The sequence below is a fragment of the Ictalurus punctatus genome, chromosome 21 (assembly GCF_001660625.3).
Source record: "Ictalurus punctatus breed USDA103 chromosome 21, Coco_2.0, whole genome shotgun sequence".
In the NCBI taxonomy this organism is placed as follows: Eukaryota; Metazoa; Chordata; class Actinopteri; order Siluriformes; family Ictaluridae; genus Ictalurus; species Ictalurus punctatus.
In genome coordinates this window covers 8,010,868-8,036,734 of record NC_030436.2, presented here as the reverse complement: position 1 = coordinate 8,036,734, position 25,867 = coordinate 8,010,868, and the positions used below count along the sequence as shown (strand labels likewise).

The window sequence follows — 25,867 nt, the reverse complement described above, 5'->3', positions numbered from 1 at the left end:
TCAGTCTTACACATACACAGCCATTAATTTACACTATGTGCAGTTAATTCTGTTCTTTTTGTCTAATATATATGTGGCTGTCTCCGAAGTAAAGGAAACAATGGCACATTTTGTTTTTAATTAGTGCTATGGTATTTGTTACCACAGTTAGCATCAATTCCTTTGTTAGCTCACCTTTTTCAGTTAGTGCTACAGTATTTGTTACTTCAGTTTAGCGCTAATTCCTTTGTTAGCTCACCTTTCTCAGTTAGTGCTATAGTTATGGTGCTTTCAAGTGCGTTCAAACTAGAAAGTTTAGAGTGGCTTCAAAAATTAATTAAAACATAACAAAGCAAAACATACCAGATGCACATTCATTTTCTAGAAATAGTGTTAAAAAACCTTACTGTATTTTTTTAAGTTAATTAAAAAGGTACACCGCCATCTTTCTCCGACCAATGTGACTTGAACGCACCTGACATCGTAATTACCACTTCCCAACTCGTAAATACGATCTTCCCTGGAAGATCAGTTAGCTCAGTTAGCACTAATTTTTTTGTTAGCTTACCTGTCTCATTTATTTCTATAGTATTTGTTACCTCAGATAGTACCTTTCTCAGTTAGTGCTATACTATTTTGTTACCCCACCATTTAGTGATATAATCTTTGTTACCTCCGTTAGTGCTAATTCCTTTGTTACCTCACCTTTCTCAGTAGTGCTATAGTGTTTGTTAACTTAGTGCAAATTCCTTTTGTAGCTCACCTTTCTCAGTTTTTTTTACCTTGGTTAGTGCTAGTTCCTTCATTAGCTCACATTTTTCAGTTTGTGTTATAGTCATTTTGATCCCAATTAGTGCTAAGAAATTTGATTACACAAGATATTTTGATCAATTTTGATATGAATAAAGAACAAATAACTTTGAGTCGGATACCAGGCCTTACGGCTAATTACAATATACAGTATTATCATCATTTTACCATTTTATAACTGACTGCTTGTTTAGTCACAATTGAGATGCTGTTTGTGGATAAGAAGACTCTGAACTGATCAGTAAAATGTTGCCTAACTTCCTTAGAGGACTTTTTTTTTTTTTTTGTCATGCTTCCATGCTGTTTTGTCATGCTCGGCACAAGGTGCACTAACTTCCCTCATTGAAATCTGAGCCAGCCATCTGTTTAGAGCTATCTCTGCAGCTTTCAGGTGTAATTATTTTCCGCCTGTATTCAGTAGCTGCGAGCTGGTCGTGAGCGCGTCACTGTCAGAGGCGCAGGATTGTCTCACTGTTCCGACACTCCGTCAGTTCAGAGGGGAAATCAAGCAGGCAGATTGCTTTAGTGTAACGATCATTGGCTGCCAAAAGCAAGAAATCTCAGCCCAAGCAAAAATATAATAAAAAAAGAACAATGGCTGTGGGGGAGTTGCTGGTCTGATCTTTGTGGCAGGAATGACTCAGAGGCTCTTCTGTTCTCTTTAAATCATCTTTGTAGATTTATGCAGCTGTTAGTCAGCAAATGACGAGGCAGTTCGGTTTTATTAGACCGCTACTTCATTATTACAGCTGAAGTAGCCAATAGAGTGTGACACATGTGACACATTAACAGCTTGATGATCATTCCCTATATATTTGAAGTGCTCCATTAAAGGACATTAAAAAAGTCATTACAAACAGGCTTGACTGCCCAACCAAATTAGCACAGATGAATTTAAATAAATAGCAAAGTATCTGGAAGAAGTTTTTATTTAAATAGTCTCTTTTTCCTTGAGTGTAAATATGATCAATGACAAGACATGCAATTTTTTTCTACCTGCAATTTATTAATGCAAGATGTACTACTACTACTTATTAGTAGTACTAGTAGTAATAGTAGTGGTAGCAGTATCAGTAGTTGTAAAAAAAAATAGTAGTAATAGGAGCAGGAGGAATTATAGTAGTAGATGTAGTAGCAGGAGGAAGAGTAATAATAAATGTAATATTAGCAGGAATAGCAGTACTAAAAGAAATAGTAGTAGCAGATTATTAGAATATTAGAATTAGGAGCAGTTGTAATAGTAGAAGTAATAGTAGAATCAGTAGTAGTAGTAGTAGTAGTAGTAGTAGTAGCAGAAGTAGTAGTAGTAGCCGGAAGACAAATAGTAGTAGTAGTAGCAGCAGTAGGAGGAGTAATAGTAGAATCAGTAATGGTGGTAGTAGCAGTAGTAGGAGCAGCAGTAGGAGGAGTAATAATAGAATCAGTAGTAGTAGTAGTAGTAGCAGCAGGAGGAGTAATAGTAGAATCAGTAATGGTGGTAGTAGCAGTAGTAGGAGCAGCAGTAGGAGGAGTAATAATAGAATCAGTAGTAGTAGTAGTAGTAGCAGCAGGAGGAGTAATAGTAGAATCAGTAGTAGTAGAAGCAGCAGCACTAGGAGGAGGAGTAATAGTTGAATCAGTAGCAGTAGTAGTAGTAGTAGTAGTAGTAGCAGCAGTAGGAGGAGTAATAGTTGAATCAGTAGTAGTATGAGGAGGAGGAGGAGTGGGAGTAGTAGCATTATAGTATTAGTATTATTTCCTATGGATACAGTGTGCCTGAATATATCTATAGTTTCTTCATTTCATTCTTCTGCTGTTCTACATTCTCCCAGTCTGGAAACTTGCTCCGCCCCGGCTGAAATACAGCAGTCCAGCCCCACCCAGTTTTCCTTCACCACCTACTGTTTAATTGCAAATGTACTTTATCTCACAGGCAGCAGAGGGCTCTAAACAACACAACCTGCTCATCGAAGCCTTTCAAATCCACCGTGTGAACTGCATTTTATTTCATGTCTATTAAAGACACTATTATGTGAAGTTAATATGTCTTCAGAATATTTGCACATCTCAAACAGACTTTCATTTTCAGTGATTTTCATCTCCCCCTGAGACTTGAGAAAGGTTATATATTACAAACTTTCTGTTTTTCCTTTTTTCTTTTTTTTTTCTTTTTTTTTTACCTGAATTTTGACCTGATGCCACCAGCAAACACAAACTCATTTCGTTGCTGTCAGGGTGTGAATGTGTGACACACAGCCAAGCCATGATGTTATATCAATCATTATCAAAGGTCACATGACCTTGCCAGATGAGTGTGGCTGTGCTGGATGGATGACCCAAGCCAATCAGATTTCAGGCTAGTACTTCTTGAGACTTTTTCTACTGTTTCTGTTTAATCTCTGGAAAGTTGGACAGCTAAATGTAAGTTCAGATATAAAAGCTCGTTTTTACATGATTCGGGTTAAATCATGCACCGCAGGCATAGTGTGCTTGCTATATTCTCAAGTTGACCTTATTGCTTTATTGCTTGGCATAGTCAACCTATTTAAGAAGGGTCGGCCTAAAATTTGACCTGTTCTACGTGAAAATTTCAAAAACATTGTGGAATGCGCAAAGTATTAAGAAAAAATAACACCATGTGTATGGCTGTGTGTTGGCATTACAAAGTTAAAATGCCTAGAAATAAAGCTAGTGGGGGGAAAGCTTAAAAGAATTTACAAACACCTACACACACTTGTGCTGAACATTAGTTAAGATAATCCTTTTTTTTTTGCTGCAGGCTTTTTCAGGCCTAATAAGAGATAATGCTTGACAAAGTGGTGCCTTAAGAGGATGAGAGTAAAACTCGATAGTTTTTGCCATCATGTGAAGTGCCTATTTGTTCTGAGTGCTTTCATGGACCTTGTGCCTGATACACAAACTCCATTTTTATTTGTCTCTACAGTTCACAAGGACGCTGAACGAATCTATAATAACAGAGTTATAATAATGCCAACTCGCTCTCGTGTCCTCTGCTGGGAAGTGTCTCGATTATTGATAGAATTTTTTAATAAAACTTGAGTTAAAAGAAGAAAAACGGTGCTAACTGGAAAGTGTTGAGAGGAAGAAGGAAAAAAGAGGAAAAAACAGCATTAAAGCGAGGATTTATTCAGTTACCGTAGCACATTGGAAATGGGTTTATATTATTGATATTATGGGATGCTTCATCCCTCAGGTTGCTTTTTATCTTAAAGGGATTTTCTGAATTAGCATCAAGACTGAACACATCTTTCTACCTCACACACACACACACGCACACACACTCACTGTCTTACAGAACGAGGTGTTCCCCGAGCCGCTGTTTACCTGGACACGAGTGGGAGGACGTCTGCTGGACGGCACCAGTGAGAGGGAAGGGAAGGAGCTAGTGCTGGAGCGAGTGCCTGCAGAACTCAACGGCTCCATGTACCGCTGTACAGCACAGAACCCACTGGGTTCTACTGATACACATACACGCCTCATCGTTTTCGGTTTGTCACTACACACACACACACATACACACACACACACACACACACACACACACACACACACACACACACTCCTTATTGTCTACAGTTAGTCACCACATACACACACACAAGCCTCTCACAATGCAGACCTCACTGGGTTCTACTGATACATGCATACACACCTCATTGTCTTTGTTATGTCAGTACACACACACACACACACACACACACACACACACAAGCACACAAACTTTTCATCTGCAGTCAGTTATTATACACATGCACACATCTCATAATCTTAGTTAGTCACTATATACACAGACAAACATAAACACACCCCCCCACACACACCTCATCGTGTTTGTTTAGTCAGTATACATACATACTTTATACACATAAACACACATATATACCTCATCTATATAATATATTGTTGATCTTTACCTTAATTCCCAATTATTAATGATGTACAGGCATAATATTCCCCCTTTAAATTGTAAATTGTTCTTAAATTGTGAAATATAGTGAAGAAAACCAAAAGTGGAATAAAAAAAATGGAAATTATTACTGTTGTAATAATTCAAATTTGTTTACTTTCCCTATCTGGCTGTAATCAATTCAACTCCACACTGTATATAGACACACACAAGTTTCTGCTTAATTACACACAAAGTCATGCAAAGTCGTCACCGATGCTCAGAGACAGAGACAGAGACTTCAGTTCCTCCATTTCCAGCTGTAATGGAGAAACTGACACGTAGTCCATCAGATGAAGAATCGCCTCGCCGCCATCTCCTCATTAAGATCGCCTGAAAATTTACAAATCGTCGGGGAAGCCATTTGGCGGATAAGTGTCACTATGGGGCAGGTTCTGTCTGCGGGGACGGATCGGCCGAAAAGAGCATTAATGTTCATTTAACGGCCCAACAGACCCCACGGCATCCTCTGAACCTCAGCAGTTGTGGGCTATGTGTGTGTGTGTGTGTGTGTGTGTGTGTGTGTGTGTGTGTGTGTGTGTGCGCGCACTGTCCCTGCATTACAAATCGGCACCTGTAATAAAGAATTTAGATTAGTAGCGAGAGAGAAATAAGCTCGTAGCTTTAGGGCTCGGTAATAAACGAGAGAGAAATAATTGTGACAATGTTGTGACGACGCTGTAAACTTTGTTATATAATGACTTTTTTTTTTTTTTATGACACAACAGCTGCCTCATCTCAACCTCTCATTCGCTTTCTTATTTCTGTTCTCTCCTGCAGAAAACCCAAGCATGATGAAACACACACAGAATCAAAACAGTAAGTGTGGGAACCTTCTGGGACTGCAGAATGAGATGGTATCCGGCTGTTTGCCAGAGCACCAGACTTTTTTCTTTCTTTCTTTCTTTCTTTTTTCCTTTTTTGTGAGTTTTTTCACATATTTTGAAATGACAAGTGAGCCACCTGCGAAGCATCTCTGCAGCATCTGCTCCCTGCAGCACAGTATATGAATTTAAAATTGCATTTACAGTAGGAACTTAAGACCAAATTGAAGAGCGCTAGAACTCTATAAGCATGTTATTAACTTGTTATTATCATCTAGCTGTAGACTAAATTCTTAACACTTTACTTAAGGGTACTGTTCATTAAGCTACATGACACCTTCGTAAACCCTTTAAGACAACTGATGAGATAAACTTACAGTACATAAATATTTATCAAGGCGGTAACACTTTCTACGAAGCTCAAGCTTATAATGAATTATAGTTCCATTTATAATTATATATAAGCAAGTATTACTGCTCTATAAACACATTTATAACGACACATAAAGACCTAGACTTTGTTATAATAACAGTTATAGCTACATTTATATTATTGTTATACTTACTTATAAGTGATACACTTGCTTTTTCAGTGCCCATGCTCATAATGCATTATACACCAATTTATATGTAGTCATTACTCAATCTTATCGTTCCATCAATATATTCATAAAAATGCAGACTCCATTTTTATAATGTTATTATATTATAGTTATAATGACTTACTAGTAATACAGATTTATTTCTAGGTCCAATAAGTGAATTATTTTATATTGTTGTTGATAGCTGTGTTGTGCTGCCTTATAAATACAAATACTAACCTTTTATCAATGCATCATTGATGGCGTTAAGTAAAGTGAAAACATGGTATGCAGTTTCCATAATGCAAAAACCCAAGCGTGCTACGCGATGAAAGTTCAAATTTGCTGAACTCTGACCTGTGTAATCGTATCACTGAAGAGATGTGGCCAATAGATGATAGCGTCGTCACTGTGTGACCTTTTCAATAAAAAAATTATAATAAATAAAATAATGGAAGTGCTAATTTTAGTGGAATCGAGCTGTCTTGTACTTTACGACACGGCTTTGAAAGATTATAAAAACAACTTAAAAAGAGAGTCTGCCCGGTTTTGACCGATGATGTCATATCCTGTTCCCGCCCATATTCACCCATATACATTAATGGAACCATAAGACATTTATCATGCATAATAAGCACATCATCATGATTTCTTTACATTTGCATTATGGAAACTGCATCATATGCTTTCACTTTACTTAAAGCCATCAGTGATGCATTTATAAAGGTTAGTAATTGTATTATAACCCACAATAAGTATTTATAAGGCAGCGCAACACAACTATTAACAACAATATAAAATAATTCACTAATTGGACCTAGAAATAAATCTGAATTATTAATAAGTCTTTATAACTATAAATTTAACTTTATGCAAATTTGGAGCACCTTGGTGCAGCGACTACCAGTGGGACTGAAGACAGTAGAGCGCACGTGATCCGTGTGCCGCCGCTCTGCCTGCAAGTCCGAATTGTTTCGTGGAGAGTCCGGCGCTTGTGCTTTCATCACAGATAGATTACCGCAATGGCAAAGAGCACACACTGCTTCTCCTTTATCTTGTAGGATAGGATTCATATATACACTGGTGAATTTTATATTTAAATGATCTCCCTCAGAATATTTCATTTTAGCGGCAAAAAAACTGGCTGGTTGTGAAAAGTGGAATGCTAGTTGCGTCACCCACTGATAAATGTTGCTAGGGCACCCAGTAGTAGGAACGCCTATTGGTGATTTCATAATACAGCGACTTTCAGAGATACAATCCTGCTGTGTGCATGAACGTAGCTTTAACACTGTGACATTTGTTGATATTTATTAATTACAGTGTAATTACTTTTCCATATGTATTCATAGAAAGGATTACTCTGACATTATCTGAGGTTCAGAGAACATGTAATTATCATTACAGTGTTAGATGTCACAGCAGGTTTTCATGATGATGTTATTACATGAAACTGTGTAGGGCTTCACCTTCACAGATTCATATTCATGTATTAACGCTATACGCGCTTCGTATAACTTAGGCTGGAGGTTTTTTTTTTTAAAAAGCACTCGTGAAGCTGTGCAGTCTCCTGTAATTTCACATATATGAGCCATCAATCCCAGTGAAAAACACTGAAAACTGAGTGACCGCGAGCGGCTGATGAATTACAGTTTTTGAGCAAATCTCACTGGCTTATTTGTAATTGCTTATAGACCCATATGTAAAAATGAGGGATTTAAGAGCAGAAATAATCTCTATATCTCTTTCTCCCTCAATCTCTCTTTGTCTTGTTCTTTGTCTAGTTCTCGCTTTCTCACATTACCCTCTGGTACCCGCGGATATAAATTTGAATATGCAAATGCGGCCGCGAGCAGGTGCATGAATGTAGGGACAGAATCAGGTCGTCCTACAGCCTCGTATGCAAGGCAAATAGCTTGTAGGAACAAGGCCCTGATAGGACATTGTACATGAGCCTGTGCAGCAAAAATAGTCTTATTAAGTCATACATTAGCACACACATAGCTATAAAGTAAGTGGGAGCATCCATATATAGGGTTTGTACTGATGGTACAAAGTCTTAACAATGCTTAATTTTTTTAATTACTGGGTTTTTTTGTTTTGTTTTGTTTTGTATTGTTTTTTAAAAATCCTTCCTATTAGGTTTTTGCTTAGTTTTGTATAAAATACTAATGCTTGTTTTTAAGCGGAAATATAATATACTGTATATCATGTAGTATACAACAAAAGTGTTTCATGAGTCCAAATTCTAACTATGATGTAACTATAATATCTACCTGTTCATTAACTTTACATCATCAGTTCTGGCTGTCAGTGAAGCATAAATTGGCAGGAAAATTTAGTCTGGTGTTAAAGAGACAACAAGTAAGGAAGAAAAAGAAAAAAACACTTTTTTTTGTCTCCTTGGAAAAAACTTGCATATCAGGTTTTAAGGTTGCATTGCAAATAGAATTTGTATTTCATAATTTGAAAAGGTAAGTAAATAAGTTTTAATTTAAGTAAAAATGAATTTGACTTCAAGTTAATCACACAGGTGTATAAAACACAAAAAGATACAACTTTATACAGTGCTAGCTACTTCACAGAGCTTCAGAAACACAAGCATTGCTAGATCCAGTTGTTTATTTCAGCTAAACAGCTGCCAATAAATTACTGTAAATGCCCCGCAAAATTAATTTGAATTTGATTAACTAAATGTAATATGTTGTTCATGCATCTCGTTTCATTCAACTTCAAAACTTGATGTGTAACTGCAAATTAAAGCATAAAATTCAGATATAAAAAAATGGCACAATATTTAAATCCAAATTCTAGTGGCTGAAATGTCATTTCATAAAATCTTATTTTTTTAATGTTCTTTTAATTTTTGTTGATTTTTCTAGGGACATAAGGGGACATATAGTATTTTCACCCATTTGCTCTTAGTTGTTATTCATTTTTTTTTGTTTGTCTGAAATGAGGCTGAATTTCTGTGGTTGGACAGACAACATGCTATATACAGTATCTCACAAAAGTGAGTACACCCCTCACATTTTTGTAAATATTTGATTATAGCTTTTCATGTGACAACACTGAAGAAATGACACTTTGCTACAATGTAAAGTAGTGAGTGTACAGCTTGTGTAACAGTGTAAATTTGCTGTCCCCTCAAAATAACTCAACACACAGCAATTAATGTCTAAACCGCTGGCAACAAAAGTGAGTACACCCCTAAGTGACAATGTCCAAATTGGGCCCAAAGTGTCAATATTTTGTGTGGCACCATTATTTTCCTGCACTGCCTTAATCCTCTTGGGCATGGAGTTCACCAGAGCTTCACAGGCTGCCACTGGAGTCCTCTTCCATTCCTCCATGACGACGTCACGGAGCTGATGGATGTTAGAGACCTTGTGCTCCTCCACCTTCCGTTTGAGGATGCCCCACAGATGCTCAATAGGGTTTAGGTCTGGAGACATGCTTGGCCAGTCCATCACCTTCACCCTCAGCTTCTTTAGCAAGGCAGCGGTCGTCTTGGAGTTGTGTTTGGGGTCGTTATCATGCTGAAATACTGCAAACTGATCATGCTTTGCTTCAGTATGTCACAGTACATGTTGGCATTCATGTTGGCATTCATTGGCATTCAAATTTACACTGTTACACAAGCTGTACACTCACTAACGCATAGGTCAAATTCCCTTAATCAATCGTAACAATGGGTAAGACCAGAGAATATAGCTGTGATGTGTGGCAAAAGGTTGTTGAACTTTACAAAATGGGAAGTGGCTATAAGAAAATAGCACAAGCATTGAAAATGCCCATTTCCACCATCAGGGCAATAATTAAGAAGTTCCAGTAAACTGGAAATGTTATGAATCAACCTGGAATTGGACATGTGTCTATATCGTCTCAACGCTCTGTGAAGAGGATGGTTCAAGTGGCCAAAAAAATCTCCAAGGATCACAGCTGGAGAATTGCAGAAGTTAGTTGCATCTTGGGGTAAGAAAGTCTCCAAAACTACAATCTGAAGTCACCTACAGCACCACAAGTTGTTTGGAAGGGTTTCAAGAAAAAAAGCCTCTACTCTCATCCAAAAACAAACTCAATCATCTTCAGCTTGCCAGACACTACTGGAACTTCAAATGGGATCGGGTTCTATGGTCAGATGAAACCAAAATAGAGCTTTTTGGCAACAAACATCAGAAGTGGTTTTGGCACACACAGAGAGGTAGCTATATGGAAAAGAAAAGAACATGCCCACGGTTAAATATGGTGGTGGCTCTTTAATGTTTTGGGGCTGTTTTTTTTTGTTTCTTTGTTTGGATACATGGCATCATGGACTCTATCAAATATCAATAGATATTAAATGAAAAACTGACTGCCTCTGCCAGAAAGCTTCAAATGGGTCATGGTTGGATCTTCCAGACTTTAATGAGCACTTTAATGAGTTTAGAAACATTTTAAAATCCTAGATACAGCTTTTATGCATTTGGCAGAATTTTTAACCAAATAAATGAATAATGACAGTAGTAATTAAATATTAGCTATAGCCAAGGTTAATTGTTGATATTTATAATATTTTTAATAAATAGTTTTGTTATCAACATTGAAATTGTTGTAAAAGGCTTGAATCTTACTTCAGATAAAGAGTACAGACCCTGAACATGCAGTTGTAGCAACGTGTCTGTTCCATAATAATAGTAATTGAAGTCAAAAGCACTTTTCACACAGGTGACAGAACGCTGCTGTCACTCGTGGGCTCTGCATGCATCATGAAAATGTTGTAATATGTGTTGGGGTTGTGCTTATGGTCACTTAGCATTAGTGCACTGCTCACTCAAAAGCCCCTTTCAGTGCATTAGGCAATTACAGTGAAATATCGGAGGATTTAGAAAGCCGCCTGGACTTTGCTGCTTGTCCTCTATGTTATAACTTCAAAAAAGCACCGATGCAGAAAGAGAGACATTTTCCACGTGATCTTTTATTCCTCAGAGGTCTCTTTCTGGAATTAAATTACAGCGGACCAAAGCACCCAAAGCCATGCTTTAGTTACTTTTATTATGAGTTTTTGTGTAGAAAAAGCGTCAAGAAAGTGTAGCAGTCCTTTTTTTTTTTGACCATTTATTTAAATTCAGGACGTGTTTTGTAAAACTTATGAATATTATATGCTCGCCAGCCACCTGTACCTCTGCACATTCGTGCTATTATGCAGTCAGGCCAGTTATCTGGTGACAATGCAAAGTAATGCGTTAAAACACACAGATACAGATACACAAAGATCATAAGCTTCAGTTAATGTTCACATCAAACATCAGAAAAAACGTGATCTCTGAGACTTTGACCATATGTGGCATGGTTGTTGGTGATAGGCGGTCTGGTTTGAGTATTTAAGAAACCAATGATCTGAGATTTCCACACACAACAGTCTTTAAAGTTTACACAGAACGACAAAAAAAAAAAAAAAAAAAACATCTAGTGACCAGCAGTTCTGAAGGCAGAAATGCCTTATTGATGAAAGAGGTTAGAGAAGAATAGCCAGATTAGTTCAGGCTGACAGGAAGGCTACGTTCACTCAAATAATCACTCTTTACAACCGTGGTGAACAGAAAAGCATCTCCGAATGCACAACATACAAAACCGGTTGACAACTGGTTTGCTGTTGTATCCCATATACCTTAATATTTGGCGTGTTGTATGTTTTGAGATGCTTTTCTGCTCACCACGGTTATTAGAGTTACCCTAGCTGTATCATCAGCTCAACCCAATCTGGCCATGCTCCTCTGACCTCTCTCAGTAACAACATTGAAATTATAGATTGGAAATTAATGATTAATTAAACAATGTCACCTATTTATTTGGTAGAAGTGTAACAAGATTTGAACAACCAAAAAACCAGGTTGTTAGAAATGCATCAAGACTTTTGGTGTTGCTTTATCGCCTAAAAATTAGCAGTCTTTTATTGTTATACAACTAAATTACTACCAAATGTTTTTTTTAAACCAGGAAATTAACTCTGTTATTGAGTTTTGGATATGCTAATGCTAACACCACATATTTCTGTCCGCAGGTGGGGGTCCCAGATTGCACGCACACGGACTGATATGGCTGCCCCTCGTCCTCATACTGACTATCAGACTGAAATGAGCATTCAAAAAAAACAAAACAACAACTGCCCACACCCACGTGTCCGTCCACGCTGACCAAGCACACACACTTTCCCACCCTGGCACACTTTGGGACTGTCTTCAGAGGACATCTGCAACATCGCCAGGAGGTGCCACGTTCTCTCCTCATTTTTGTTTTTGTAAGAACCTGATGACGACATCTGTGATTATAACGACAAAAAGCAAAAGATATTCCTAATGTAAGAAGAAGCTCCACCTTCTGTATTGTCCATACCTCGTTTTTGTGTCTCGTCTCAACCTGTCAATAAAAAAAAAAGAAGAAAAAGTAAAAAACAAACAAACAAACAAAAAAAAAAAACCTGGGCTTCTTTCTTCTTTGAGCCGAACTCATGATGTCATGGTGGTTGTAGTGGACTGCGATATGATCAGGAAAGACTAAAAACAGAAACACAGAAACTATAATCGCTGATCCACCCATACAACTATACTGCACTCGAGCACAAACATCCTCTTTTTGGACGCCATTTTTTGTGTTTTAGCACAGTATTTTCCCCCCCATTCTTTTTTTTTTTTTTTTTTCTTGAATGGCTCATGGCTGGAATGTAAAAAAAAAAAAAAAAAAAAAAAAAAAGACTCTTATAAAACAAATCCTGTGAACTGGTGAGATTTTATTTGAGAAGTAAAACAGAAGACCCTCTTTTTAAATGTATTTTGTGTACATCCGTGTAAATACTGAGAGGTATATTAAAAAAAATATGAAATTCAGAGATATAAGGGGGTTGAGGGGTGATGGGTGGGAGATTAGCAAACCTTTATTGCTTATACATGTTTGGTCATCCCCAGTTCAGTAATACCATCATTGAGGAATCATAACCAAGGAATTTTATTCAAGGACAGTTAAAAAAAAAAAAAAAAAAAGACTAAATAGACTTCCCTTATTCTGATTTAATGCTCCCTCAAACCTGTGCATCATGACGGCAGGCTTGAAATAAGAGGAAAACACATCCTTAACATAGTGTACGTCTGCCTTTCTTCTCCAGGTTGTGGTGCATGTGACGTTTGGCGATTTCTCCTCTTCTGCATCTGTTACAGTGGCGGCATTGTCGCCTCGCTCTGCTCTCACCCACATGTTCTTTCCCCCTCCCCCCTTTTCTTGTTGCATAATATATTCAGTGACCTGCATCGTGTACAGTATGTAACTCTCTCCTAACAGGTACTGCTAGGATCATGTTATTCACCATTTATCCCCCTCCTCCCATTCCTCTGTTCCTCAAAGGAGTGTAAACAGGGTTGTTGTATTTGTTTCATATCACCTGTATTAAAACATGGAGATGATCAACTTGACATGGCTGTGTGTGCTCATACAACAACGCACTTTTTGTTTGTTCTGACCGGCGAGATCTGGGCTCGCACTGCCATTTGCATCTTCCACCAACGCCTTTATTTATTGTCATATAGGAACTGTACTTTTTTATTTATTTATTTATTTATTTTTAACTGACAGCTTTGTGCAATGCATATGTCAGAAATTTGCCCTTAAAACATATTCATGAATCCTTGTGCCTGTGTGCGACATTTATGGAATTGTTTCTGTGTAAAATGTTTGTGTTGGAGCGAGAAAAAAATAACCTTAACCCCACATAGGCCACTTATTATTCATCACGGATAATTTTTTTTCACCAATGCCAACGATTCAAACTCACCCTAACATTTTCCTCAAGAAATTAAAATGAAAAGAAAGTGGAAATATAATTTAATATAAATAATTTGGGGATTATGGGAGGATGTTATTGGACAAAAAAAAGCTAAAAGCTAGCTACTAGTTTTCTCTGCTAGTTAGCTTTTCATAGCAGACACATGCTCTAATATTATGCTAACATTAAAGAGTCCGTACGTGATTTCAGAGTGGTTTTTCTTTGTGATTTTTTTTTTGAGGAAATCTACTTGAATTGGCGAAATTGTAATTGCACAAAATTGTCTTTCACGGTGACGTTTGTTGGTAAACAAGACCTTTAGCTGTACTCCTGTTCGACACACATGAATCAAAAAGGACTTTGGCTGAATGCGCATTGTGATGATGTCACCTGCCGTGTCTCGGCACAAATCTGGGCCCGATTAAAGTGTCAAGTTTGGACAAACATGCTGTCATTAGTCCTAACTTGTTTGTAACATTATCAACCTTTCTCAACATCATAAATGTGTAAATGTGAAAATGATTAACCCTCCAGAAAAAGAAAGAAAGGAAAAAAACTTCTGCTTTCTGTAATGTCTTGTGTAATGTAGGCTAATATAATTCTAGCTAGCTAGAAGCTAATGCTCTCATAATCTCAAAATTACAGAGTAATAAAGGTCGTCACTAGAGTAATGTTATTAAAACACGGAAACACTTCAGATTTAATATGTTTATATTATTTGTAAGGTGATTAGCAATTCTGGTGCTAATGTCTGGGGCTAATTTTTTTTACTTGTTTTGTGTATCACATTCAGTATTTATTTGTTCTCTTTTTTTCATCAGTACAAATATCCAGAACCCAGCACATGTCTGTAGTGCTTACAGCACTTTCCTTTGGGTCAGTTCAGCAGCCCACATCTACAAAACAAATGCTGCAGCCTAAGTCACACGGCATATTTGGTTCACTTCCTGTAGGTAGGGTTGATTCAAATCAAGTCAAATTCGGCTTCCTTGCTGCCATCAAATCGCATCAGAGTTCACTTGGGAGTGGAGAGTGGACTGAGACCACCTCGTTCAGATTGCTTGGTGCACAACTGAATGTCATTGCTGTGTTCTTACCTGCCTAAAGTCCCACACTGAAGGTATGACCACAACAGGGTTCGATTCAAATGGACTCAACATTGCATTATTGAAAGCTCTGTAAAACAAAATCCAAAATTAGTTGCTGGTCCCCTTCAAGAAAAGTCAACTTTCTCGTCTTAAAGTGCTTCAAAAGTAAAATCAAAATAACAACAACAAAAAACATCTTTTCTGCCTTCATGAAAACCACCCTGGGCATAAGTAAAATGTTTCATAAAGTTTCATGTGAACGCTTTGCAAAAGTTTATCTTCTGCTACTCATCTTCCATGCTGCCTTCGTGATGAAAAGTAATCCTGAATTGCAATTTAAGCTGCTCTAAACACAACATGTATTAAAAGATTAGGACTGAAGCCTAGGTAGGAGGAGAGATTAGTTAAATATGAGCTTAGTAAAATAGCCTCTCTTCCATTTTTGGTTTGGGTTAGTTTTTTTTTTTTTTTTTAAGTTCCCTACATTTCTCTGATGTGAACCTGGTTGCCTTAAGAGCATTATGAACAGAAGAATGCTTTTGTTCAGTGATCATTCTGACAGATTTGGCTAGCCTAGCTTCTGGTTTTTTTTTTTTCTTCTTTTTCCTCCTCCTGTCATACTCTGAAGCATTTGTTCCATTTCAATGCCTTCTCCATTTCAAACAGGCCCTGCAGTACATTCTGGGTCTCTTCATATCTTGGTTGATATTCACAGAAAGGCTCAGAGTCGTCGTCTCCAATAAAAGCGTTAGAATAGTGCTCAAATCGTAGTTTAATGGTTGAATGATTCGGTCTGAATAAATCCAGCACAGATAGTTTGTTTACAGAATGATCACATTCGTGTGAGAAAGGCATACAAGTGATATCCTGTTTTCCTCCACAGCTTCGGGGAGATTGAAACGCCCATTATGACGAGAATATGCAGCAAGATTGAATGTGGAATGCACACTATGTACTGTTCTTTTATCGAGAACAAAACATGTACTCAAACAGACTTAAAAGGGAACTTATTGCATGTAATTTCCAGTTGGAGTTTGTTTAGGAAGCATTCAATTTAAAATGGCTTTGTCTTTAAAATGATGTCATTTGTGCATCTGTTGGAAATGTTGGGAAAGGAGTAACACAAGTTACCGTGCTGTGTTGGTTATTTGAGTGCCGATGCAAATGATGTCCTCGAGGAAAAAATGAAAGGAAAGTAAGTCTTCTGAAGGGGTTAAGGAGCTCTTGATAATACATGATACATTATAACCTTGCATTATAACATACAACTTGACTATGAATCCGGGAAATATAAAACGTTACATGCATTTATAACATGTCATATAGTCTACATGAAACCTTATAATGCCTGGGATAAGCATGCATAAATGTAATTAGTTTTAGTTACATGCATAGCACTTTACAAAATCATATAATTATTTCATTTATTTCATGTCAGGTTATGTAATGCATTATATTTCTCCAAAAGAACATTGTAAACATTCGTAATGCACTACAACTTTCATATAGCGCTGTACTTATTTCACAAACTGGGTAAAACGTTATGGAAAAGAACTTTTCTTAATATCTCCTATGAATCTGTTATTCATAATGTATTTTATACTGTAAATATATATTTATAAAGTGTCATATAGCCTACATAATACCTGTATAAATGCACTTAGAGTTACATGTATAGCACAATTTAAATGATCAAAATACCTAATTTAATAATTATATTTTAGTTCACATAGCACATTAAAATATCTGGTCATAAGAACACTGCACAGTAGGCGTCATGTTAGATAACTATATAATATTTTTAATATCTCAGTATATAAGAACACTGTAGACACTCAGGGTAATATATTACAACATAATACATGACAACTTGACTATGAATACAGTACTTACAATGTACTATATATATATATATATATATATATATATATATATATATATATATATATATATATATATGCATTTATGTGTCATATAGTCAACATGACACCTTATAATGCCTGGCATAAACCTGCATAGATGTAATTAGTTTTAGTTGTATGCATAGCACATTATAAATGAAATTATTATATGACTACATAATGCTAGCATTAGTAATGTGTTATATTATCTCTCCCTGAGAACATTGTAGACATTCATAAAGCATAATTTTCATATAGTGCTGTATTTATATCGCAAACAGGGTAATACTTTATAGCATACAACATCTGTTAATAATTTATATGAATCATTCATAATGTATTGTACTAACATTTGTCATGAGAATATACAGTGCCCTCCACTAATATTGGCACCCTTGGTAAATATGAGCAAAGAAGGCTGGGGAAAAAATTGTCTTTATTGTTTCAACTTTTCATCTTTTGTTCAAAAGACTTATAGACATCAAACAATTGCAAACAAAACACAGGTTTTTCCACAAAAAAAGTTAAATATACATGTGCAACAATTATTGGCACCCTTTTAGTCAATACTTTGTGCTACCTGCCTTTGCCAAGATAACAGCTCTGAGTCTTCTCCTATAATGCCTGATGAGGTTGAAGAATACATGGCAGCGGATCTGAGACGATTTCTCCATACAGAATCGAGGTCCATGCTGGTGGACTCTCCTCTTCAGTTCAAGTTCAGTTTCAAGTCAGGGGACTGGGATGGCTATGGCAGGACCTTGATTTTGTGGTCAGTAAACCATTTTTGTGTTGATTTTGATGTATGTTTTGGATCATTGTGCTGCTGGAAGTTCCAACCACAGCCCATTTGAAGCTTTCTGTCAGAGGCAGTCAAGTTTTCATTTAATATCTGTTGATATTTGATAGAGTCCATGATGCCATGTATCCTAACAAAATGTCCAGATCCTCTGGCAGAAAAACAGCCCCAAAACATTAAAGAGCCCCCAGCATATTTAACCGTGGGCATGAGGTACTTTTCCATATGGCTACCTCTCTGTGTGTGCCAAAACCACCTCTGGGCTTTATTACCAAAAAGCTCTATTTTGGTTTCATCTGACCATAGAACCCAATCCCATTTGAAGTTCCAGTAGTGTCTGGCAAGCTGAAGATGCTTGAGTTTGTTTTTGGATGAGAGTACAGACTTTTTTCTTGAAACCCTTCCAAACAACTTGTGGTGGTGTAGGTGACTTCAGATTGTAGTTTTGGAGACTTTCTTACCCCAAGATGCAACTAACTTCTGCAATTCTCCAGCTGTGATCCTTGGAGATTTTTTAGCCACTTGAACCATCCTCTTCACAGTGTGTTGAGACGATATAGACACATGTCCAATTCCAGGTTCATTCAAAACATTTCCAGGTGTACTAAAAAAAAATAAATATCAATGGGAATATACTTCAAATATATTTTTCAGAATTTTTGTGAATCTTTTTAACAAAAGATCAAAAGGTTAAACAATAAAGACAATTTTTCACAACCTTCTTTGCTCATATTTACCAAGGGTGCCAATATTAGTTGAGGGCACTGTAAATACGAATGTTGTAGATGCACTGGGTAATGCATTATAATATTATACAGCTTAATGAATCCAGTACTCATAACACATTATTACTTTATATGCATTTGTAAAGTCTCATTTAGTCTACATGACACATTATAATTGTCTGGCATAGACCTGTGTCACAGCACTTTATAATGCACAAATATAATCATTATTAATGTCAGATTATGCTTATGCTACATATGTGTCATATAGCCTACATGATACATTATACTGCCTGGCCTAATTCTGTATTAATGTAATTAGTTATGGGTACATACATAGCATTTCTACAAGCATCAGTTTACATAACATGCAATAGCATTTGTTCATAAGAATATTAAAGAGACTCAAGTTATAATGCACTATAACAAACTTAAGTATAGAATTTTATCACTATCACAAATAGGGCAATGCATTATGACATACAAGCAGTACTTCCTATAAGTTCATAGTTCATAAAGCATTATACTGTAGGTTTATGATGTCACGTAGCCTACACGATACCTAATAATGACTGCCATAAGCCTGTATAAATATAAGTAGTTTAGTTACATGCAGAGCACATTTTAAAGCACAAGTTCAAGACTTCATGATGTTAGGTACATAATGCAATATAATATCTCTTTGTAGACCTTTATAATGCATTGTAACACAGAGTCTGTTATAGTATTTTATCTCTATCACAAAAGGGCAATGTAACAAAAACAAAACTATACCATGAAAGTGCAATTTAAGATATGTTTCATAAAGAAATGTCAATGATTCATGCAAACAGGTATGGTATCAAATTTGCTTGGCCTATTGTAATTATCAAACAGCAAACATGTTGCCAAATCCTTTCTCAATCCACCAAAATTCTCCAGTTGACATATGAGAGCTAAGGGGTTGAAGGAGCAGGCCTGTGTAACTATCAATTATTCAGACTTATTCAAGTGTGCTTGTTGGTTCGAGTTACTTTAGAGCATCTACATAACAGTACTATCAGGTTGCAAAAAAGCACCACAATGTTCAAAAAATTAAGTGTGGCAGGTTCACCACAGCAGTCTTAGATGACTATAGTGTCAAAAGTATACTATTTTTTAAGGTTAGCTTAAGAATATTGACTAATTTGCCTTTGCATATGTAAGATAGTAAAAACTTAAAAACAGTGGGAGAATTTCAGGCATGTTATAATTCTTGATGATTTATTGGCAAAGACAACTGTGCAAACAGTTACATCCTGGACTATGCACTTCTGTATGTGTTTAATGTTTTATATCAGCCATCTCCACCCTTAATACAAATGCAAATACCCAACACCCATATGCTTGTAGTACCTCAGGTATGTTCATTACTTTAATAATCTGCAGATAGAATACAACACTTCTCAATGACAAACTATCCTTATTTTCTGCACATTGAAAATATTATGATCAATTAAACTGCAAAAATAACTTATGAAATTTTATGGTTTGAAGTACTGAAAAAAATAGAGAACGTGTATAGTGTCATCTGCAAATAACTCAAAGTCAACAGAAGTGAATAGACAGGCCTTTATCAGCTCTAGAGCTGTGGCTTTAGAGCAATTGCCTGCACCAGGTGGAATAACACCCACGGTCCCGCCCTCACTGCATGTGCAGCATGCAAATTCAACAAGGGCAGGTATCAGGTTCCTTATCCCACATTGACAATAGAAAGAGAGCTGACAGTTTGTAGTTGCATTCATCGTCAAGTCACACAGGCTGGGATGCACTAAGTTCAGCATCCCAAACAAGGACTAAATATCCAGCTGACTGCCAAACCTGCTCGACCAGAAATGCCAATAGCGGACTTGCTGGGAGTGCGCTTTGACATGCAGCTCCTGGCCAAGCTGACTGTGTCTGCTGCTGCTATTCTTTTTGTCACCTGGGTTTTCCGATTTTACAGCTCCAGGGCTCGAGGTCAAACACGGGCCAAGAAGAGACTCCCTCCTCCCAGGAGCACTCAACCAAGTCCTGAAACCTGCATCCCTTGCAAAACGGTGTTAGAACCTCTGAAAGAAAGCCAGAAAGGGGAATATGATGGAGAAAACCGGTCTAGGCAGTCCTCTGTGGATTTTGGGCAAGGCATTCTTCAACTACAAAACACAGATGCCATGGTTAAAAAGGAAGAGAATAAAGAGTTTGAGGACCTTGTGACCAGCACAGAGGGAAGTTCCTTGCTAAACTCTGGCATGGAACGCAACACAGAAGCGGATACAAAGTTTGAGGACTTTAGGACGAATACAGAGGGAAATTCCTCACCTTCCCCTGGCGTGGAACATAACATGGAGGACTTCTGGGATAAGGCAGAGAGAGAGGTCAAGGATTGCAAAACAGGACAGACTCTACTGACACCTGGTTTACATGTCAACCCAGCAACAAGTCCAAGTGGACGTCGCTCACCATGCCAGCTAAAAAAACTGGATGGAGGAGTTGAAGTTGGCAGAGAGCTCATGCAGAATATGGGTCATCCTGGTACTTTTTCCAGTTTCCAGTCAAAGGCAGAGATCAAAGTGGAGAATGCTGACCTGGTAATAGAGGGGCCCGGTGATCGAAGCACTGCAGTTCGTGGTAAGATTTATGATTATTTTGTCGAGACAACCTCACAGTCATTTTCAGATTTAAGCCCCACCCACTCTATGAGTCCAACTTATGGACCATATGAAGCTAATACTTTGTCCAATGTAATGGAAAAACCCCGAACACCAAGTCCCTTGCCTTCATCTTTAATCATAAGAGATCTGGAATTCTCAAATGACTCAGATAGGGTGTCTCAAGCGCCAATCAGATCAGAAACTGGAAGACTTCTGAGACATGGATTAATTCGCAAGGACAGTTATCTTGCTGCTGCTACAGAGTCAGAACTCCAGATCCCTTTCCCCCCTCCAGTGACTCGTAGCCGCTCACCAGCACTTCTAAATGAGCATTCAACAAACTCCCCAGAGTCACCTAAAGAAATACAAGAATTTGGTTGGAAATCCTCTGAGGATCCACAAGTGGAAACAGTGGCTAGGGCCCAGTTTCTTCATTTTCCTGTAGAGAACATAGGAAAATCAGAACTGGAGAGTTTAACTGGAAAACTTCATTTGGGCAATTGTCTGGAAGCACTGATGCTCGCCAAGAAACATGGACATGATGTTCTTCAGCAGGCTGCTCTGAGAGTTATGTCAGACAATTACTTCCAGGTCCTACGAGATCCAAACCTGTACGGTCGACTGAGGGCAGGTGAGCGAGACCAGATCCAGAGACAACGCAAGAGAGGCAGAAGATGCCTCATGGTGGCAGACATGGACTCCCCAGATTGGGCCAGAAGTCCATCACAGTCTACAGACTCCTACACTGTTAGAGGATCTAGTGGACTTTACTACTATGACGATTACAAAGACACCTGGCACCTTCAGTGCCAAATCCCTCAAGAAGTCTTATCCAAGGGCTGTGCAATGTGCACCATGGACAACTACCTGTTTGTAGCTGTAGGCTTCCAACGGACAGTGCCATCAAGGAAAGTGTTTTGCTACAACCCTGTGACCTCCATTTGGAGTGAAATCTGTCCAATGAATGAGGCCAGGCCTCATTGCAAGCTCGTAGCCCTACAGGACCATGTCTACGCCATTGGAGGGGAGTGTCTATCGACAGTGGAGCGTTATGACCCCAGGACTAACAGATGGACCTTTGTTGCACCACTGCCCAATGAAACTTTTGCTGTTGCTCATCGGGCTACAGCTTGTAACGGTGAGCTCTTTGTTTCTGGTGGCACTCTGAAGTATACACTCTTGCGTTACAACCCCAAAACTGATGTCTGGAGACAGAGCTTGATTGTAGGCAGCAAAGAAAGGACCACAGAAATGGTAGCAGTTCGGAGCTTCCTCTATCGGTTTGATGTTAACCCTTACATAGGGATCAGTGTGTATCGCTACCACGTGGTGGCCAGGCTATGGTATGAGTGCTGTTCCAAGCAAATACCCCACTGCCCCACCTTTCAGTGCATCGCTATGGATGACGTCATCTACTGTGTAAGTCGGCAGTTCACTATGAGGTTCTTAGCTGATGAAAAATCTCCAGGCTTTGTGGCAGATGATTTACAAATCCTCACAGCAGCTAAGGGTATTTTATTTCCTTTTGTTCTTGCCCTGCCTGATAAAAGTAGTCTTCAAACCAGCGTTTGAGTTCAGTCAGCTCAGCCGAGAAAAAGACTGACGCACTCAGAGTTCATAGTTGGAGACCATATTAAGTTACTGGAATGCACAGTTGTCTTAATCAGTGGCAGTCGAAGTGAAATATCAAGGCTATTAAAGCCAGTAATTGTAAAGCTAGATCAGATTTAGTGTGCACTCCCAGTGAGATAAATCTGCCGTTCCAATGAGAGCTGTTTGTTATCAGAGTTTTTCAGTCCACTCTTGGGTCTAAGTAAACTCTTAAATCTTGCTAATGTCTAGTGCTACTGCTTAAAGTGTTTCACTCGAATATACTGCTCCAAAATGCTATAAGCAAAATGTCAGCTAATCAATATGTAGAGTGGAGCCATGCTGCAATTTGCTGTAATGAATAACACAAATGCTCGTCATTTCCAAGATTTATGAAGGATGGAATACTTTGCTCTCACGCCCATTTGAGAACTTGAACTCGTGAATAATTCAAAAGGATAAATTAACAAACGCTGCCTTTTTTCCACTGTCCTTCATTGACATCAATGTCTTGACTTTTATGTTTATCACTTTTTAGGTAAGTCAAATGAAAGCTGCTGAAAGAAGTAAGGCTAATGCTGTCAAATACTAGTTTTGCCACTGACTGTGTCTATTTTAAGTTTTCAAAAGTATAATATATTTTCAGCAACATAATCTCATGAGGGATAGCCTGTGTAGAGTAGGTAGCATTACTGCCACATAGCTCCAGGGTTCAGTCCTGAGCTCGGATTACTGTTCGTGTGGGATTTCACAGGGCCTCCCTGTTTTTTGGTTACCTCCCATCTCTCAAAACGTCCTTGTAACCCTAATATTAACCTTCATATCTTTTCATGTAACTTGAGTTGTGCATATGCATACAAGGAGACCATCTCAATTTTCAGAATACTCAGTGTCAAATTTCACTTTCTGTATGTCACATGTAAATATTATACATGTAATATATCAAATATTATATATTATAAACAATGTACTTACTATATTGAGTGTGTGTGTATATATATTCTGTGTTCAACTTATATGATGTGCTTGGAAGGTTTCTGTACTATAAAATAAGCTTAGTTATGCTGTTTAGCTATGCTGTTTAATGCAAATTGTTCAAATTATGCTAATGAAATAATAAAGCCAGGACTATAATGTACCTTATAAATACATGTGATCAATTCTTTGATGGTTTAAAACACGACAAGGACTTTCAAACAAAGCTGAGAAGAAAAAAAAAATACTGAATGATATACCGTACCATGCCTGCCTGCTCACTTGTTCATGATCTGTAACGATGGCACCATCATGTGGATGTTTACCATGAGTCAACAGATTCTAAACTGCTTGTGCATAAACTGGAGAGAGGAAAAAAAAAACAAAAAAAAAAACAAGCACAGTTAAAATGTAGGACCTACTAGCAAGGGCTGCAGAATTGATCTGCGTTTTCAGACAGCAGCAAAAGGTGTGACACAGCTGGTTGACCATCAGATGTAACCGTCCTTGATTGCATAATTAAACACTTTGATTTGTTGTAATTAAACACCTAATGGGATGGGAGTTTGGACAGGTCCCTTCAGAATCTCCTCCTGAACGAGTCAGCCATTTCCCCAGCACACATGGACGATTTGAACGCTGCATGGCTCAGCAAGGCTATTCTGGGACAATAACGAAGCAAATTATATCCACCCTGCATCCAAATCTGGGCAAGAAATAGAATTTGCAGGCTGTTATTGGATAAATTGATAAACATGGCTCAGCAAATAAAATCGGTTTTATTTCTCTCTCTCGTGCACGTACATACACACACTCACAAAAATAAAAAGAGACATTTGCCTTCCCACATAGAAAATTAGTGATAAAATGCTCCGAAGATTCGAAATTACATTCCAAAATGAAAAACACAGCAAAGGGATAGTGAACAGGCCCAACTGTAAAATACGAAGAAAATAAATCAGTGATGTTTCTTAATTCAAATGGACTTCACATGTTCAATTCACATGTTCATTGGAAGTGATCCTCCTGCCTTCCTAAAGCATTTTTCCCAGGTGATAGTTAATCAAATCAATGTTTCACAAATGTAGAAACAAACAAATAAGGCTTTCTGCTGTTGATGGGGTCTAGAGTGACATCCATAAATACAGAATGTAAAAGAAATTAAACATTAAAAATCTGCATTTGTTCATTTTTTTGCCACAAATCAGCACAAATGTTGCACAAACTATCAGAATAGTAAGATAACATAAAATGTGGTTGGGGATACCCAAGGAGAACAATATATTATAAAAAAACATGTTAAAATGCACTTTTTTGTGCATAATAATCCATTTTATACAGTAATACAGCGCTGTTGAATTCTCGATTTTGATTGATTAATTTTCAATAACAATGACTCTGACAGAAGTTCTGGGTGTAAGGCAAATCGCAGGTTTATATTAATGCTCATGTTCTAATGCATTATCATTTCTATAGAAACAACTCATTCATGGCATCTTGTATGGTGAACACACCACATAATCTAAACCTAATTATAAATAGATTTTTTTTCAAGTGTTATCTAACAAATAAAAATGTGTAATTAAGCAATATGGCACAAACAAGAGTGCAGTGATAGCCAATACCATCACGGCTGTGATTCAGCCGTAGGCATGATCCCGCAGTGTGAGTGCCGTAGGACATCACAGCTGTGCATATATTCAGTATAACTGCACTCTTGCTTGGGACATATTGCATAATTATACATCATACACATTTTTTGGGCTTAGATAACATAGTGTGATATTGCTTTGTATAAAGAAATTAATAAAGAGCAAGTGGCATTTCAGACAGAATATGACCAAATGTTGGTTATTTTTTGCTTCATTAGCGGAAATAGGTGCAGAAGAAACTACGCTCTTTATATAATGTTGGCTAACTAGCTCATATTAATTTGTACATTCCTGTTAAAGGTGCTTCTGGTGCAATTAGCTTCCCTTCTTCCTTTTCATCTTCAACTGACAAGCTTAAATATTTTAAACCAAAATTTGCCATGTCTGCTTATGATGATGCTAACACTACTGTAGTAACCATTCCGAACCAGGAAGTGGAATTTTACATTGCGAACACAGATGAGCGGAGTGATACACACACTGAAACGTCCCAGTGTGGTTATAGGAAATATAAACACTCTTGGAACACCGCTTGACCAGTCAAATTAGTG

General features: G+C 37.6%; 2 protein-coding genes across 2 annotated transcripts in view; both read left to right on the top strand.

The window, feature by feature from the left end:
* Nucleotides 1–13,585, top strand: part of igsf21a (immunoglobin superfamily, member 21a) — a 268,718-nt gene extending 255,133 nt beyond the window's left edge. The window contains exons 8-10 of the mRNA XM_017450972.2: nucleotides 4,085–4,277; nucleotides 5,516–5,554; nucleotides 12,184–13,585. Of these exons, the coding sequence (XP_017306461.1) occupies nucleotides 4,085–4,277; nucleotides 5,516–5,554; nucleotides 12,184–12,260 (309 nt within the window). The 3' untranslated portion in view covers nucleotides 12,261–13,585. The remainder of the gene's footprint in view (nucleotides 1–4,084; nucleotides 4,278–5,515; nucleotides 5,555–12,183) is intronic.
* Nucleotides 13,586–20,155: 6,570 nt separating this feature from the next.
* Nucleotides 20,156–24,062, top strand: klhdc7a (kelch domain containing 7A). Its single transcript, XM_017450973.3, has one exon. The coding sequence runs from the start codon at nucleotides 20,302–20,304 to the stop codon at nucleotides 22,669–22,671; it is 2,370 nt and encodes a 789-aa protein (XP_017306462.1). The 5' UTR covers nucleotides 20,156–20,301; the 3' UTR covers nucleotides 22,672–24,062.
* Nucleotides 24,063–25,867: the final 1,805 nt, after the last annotated feature.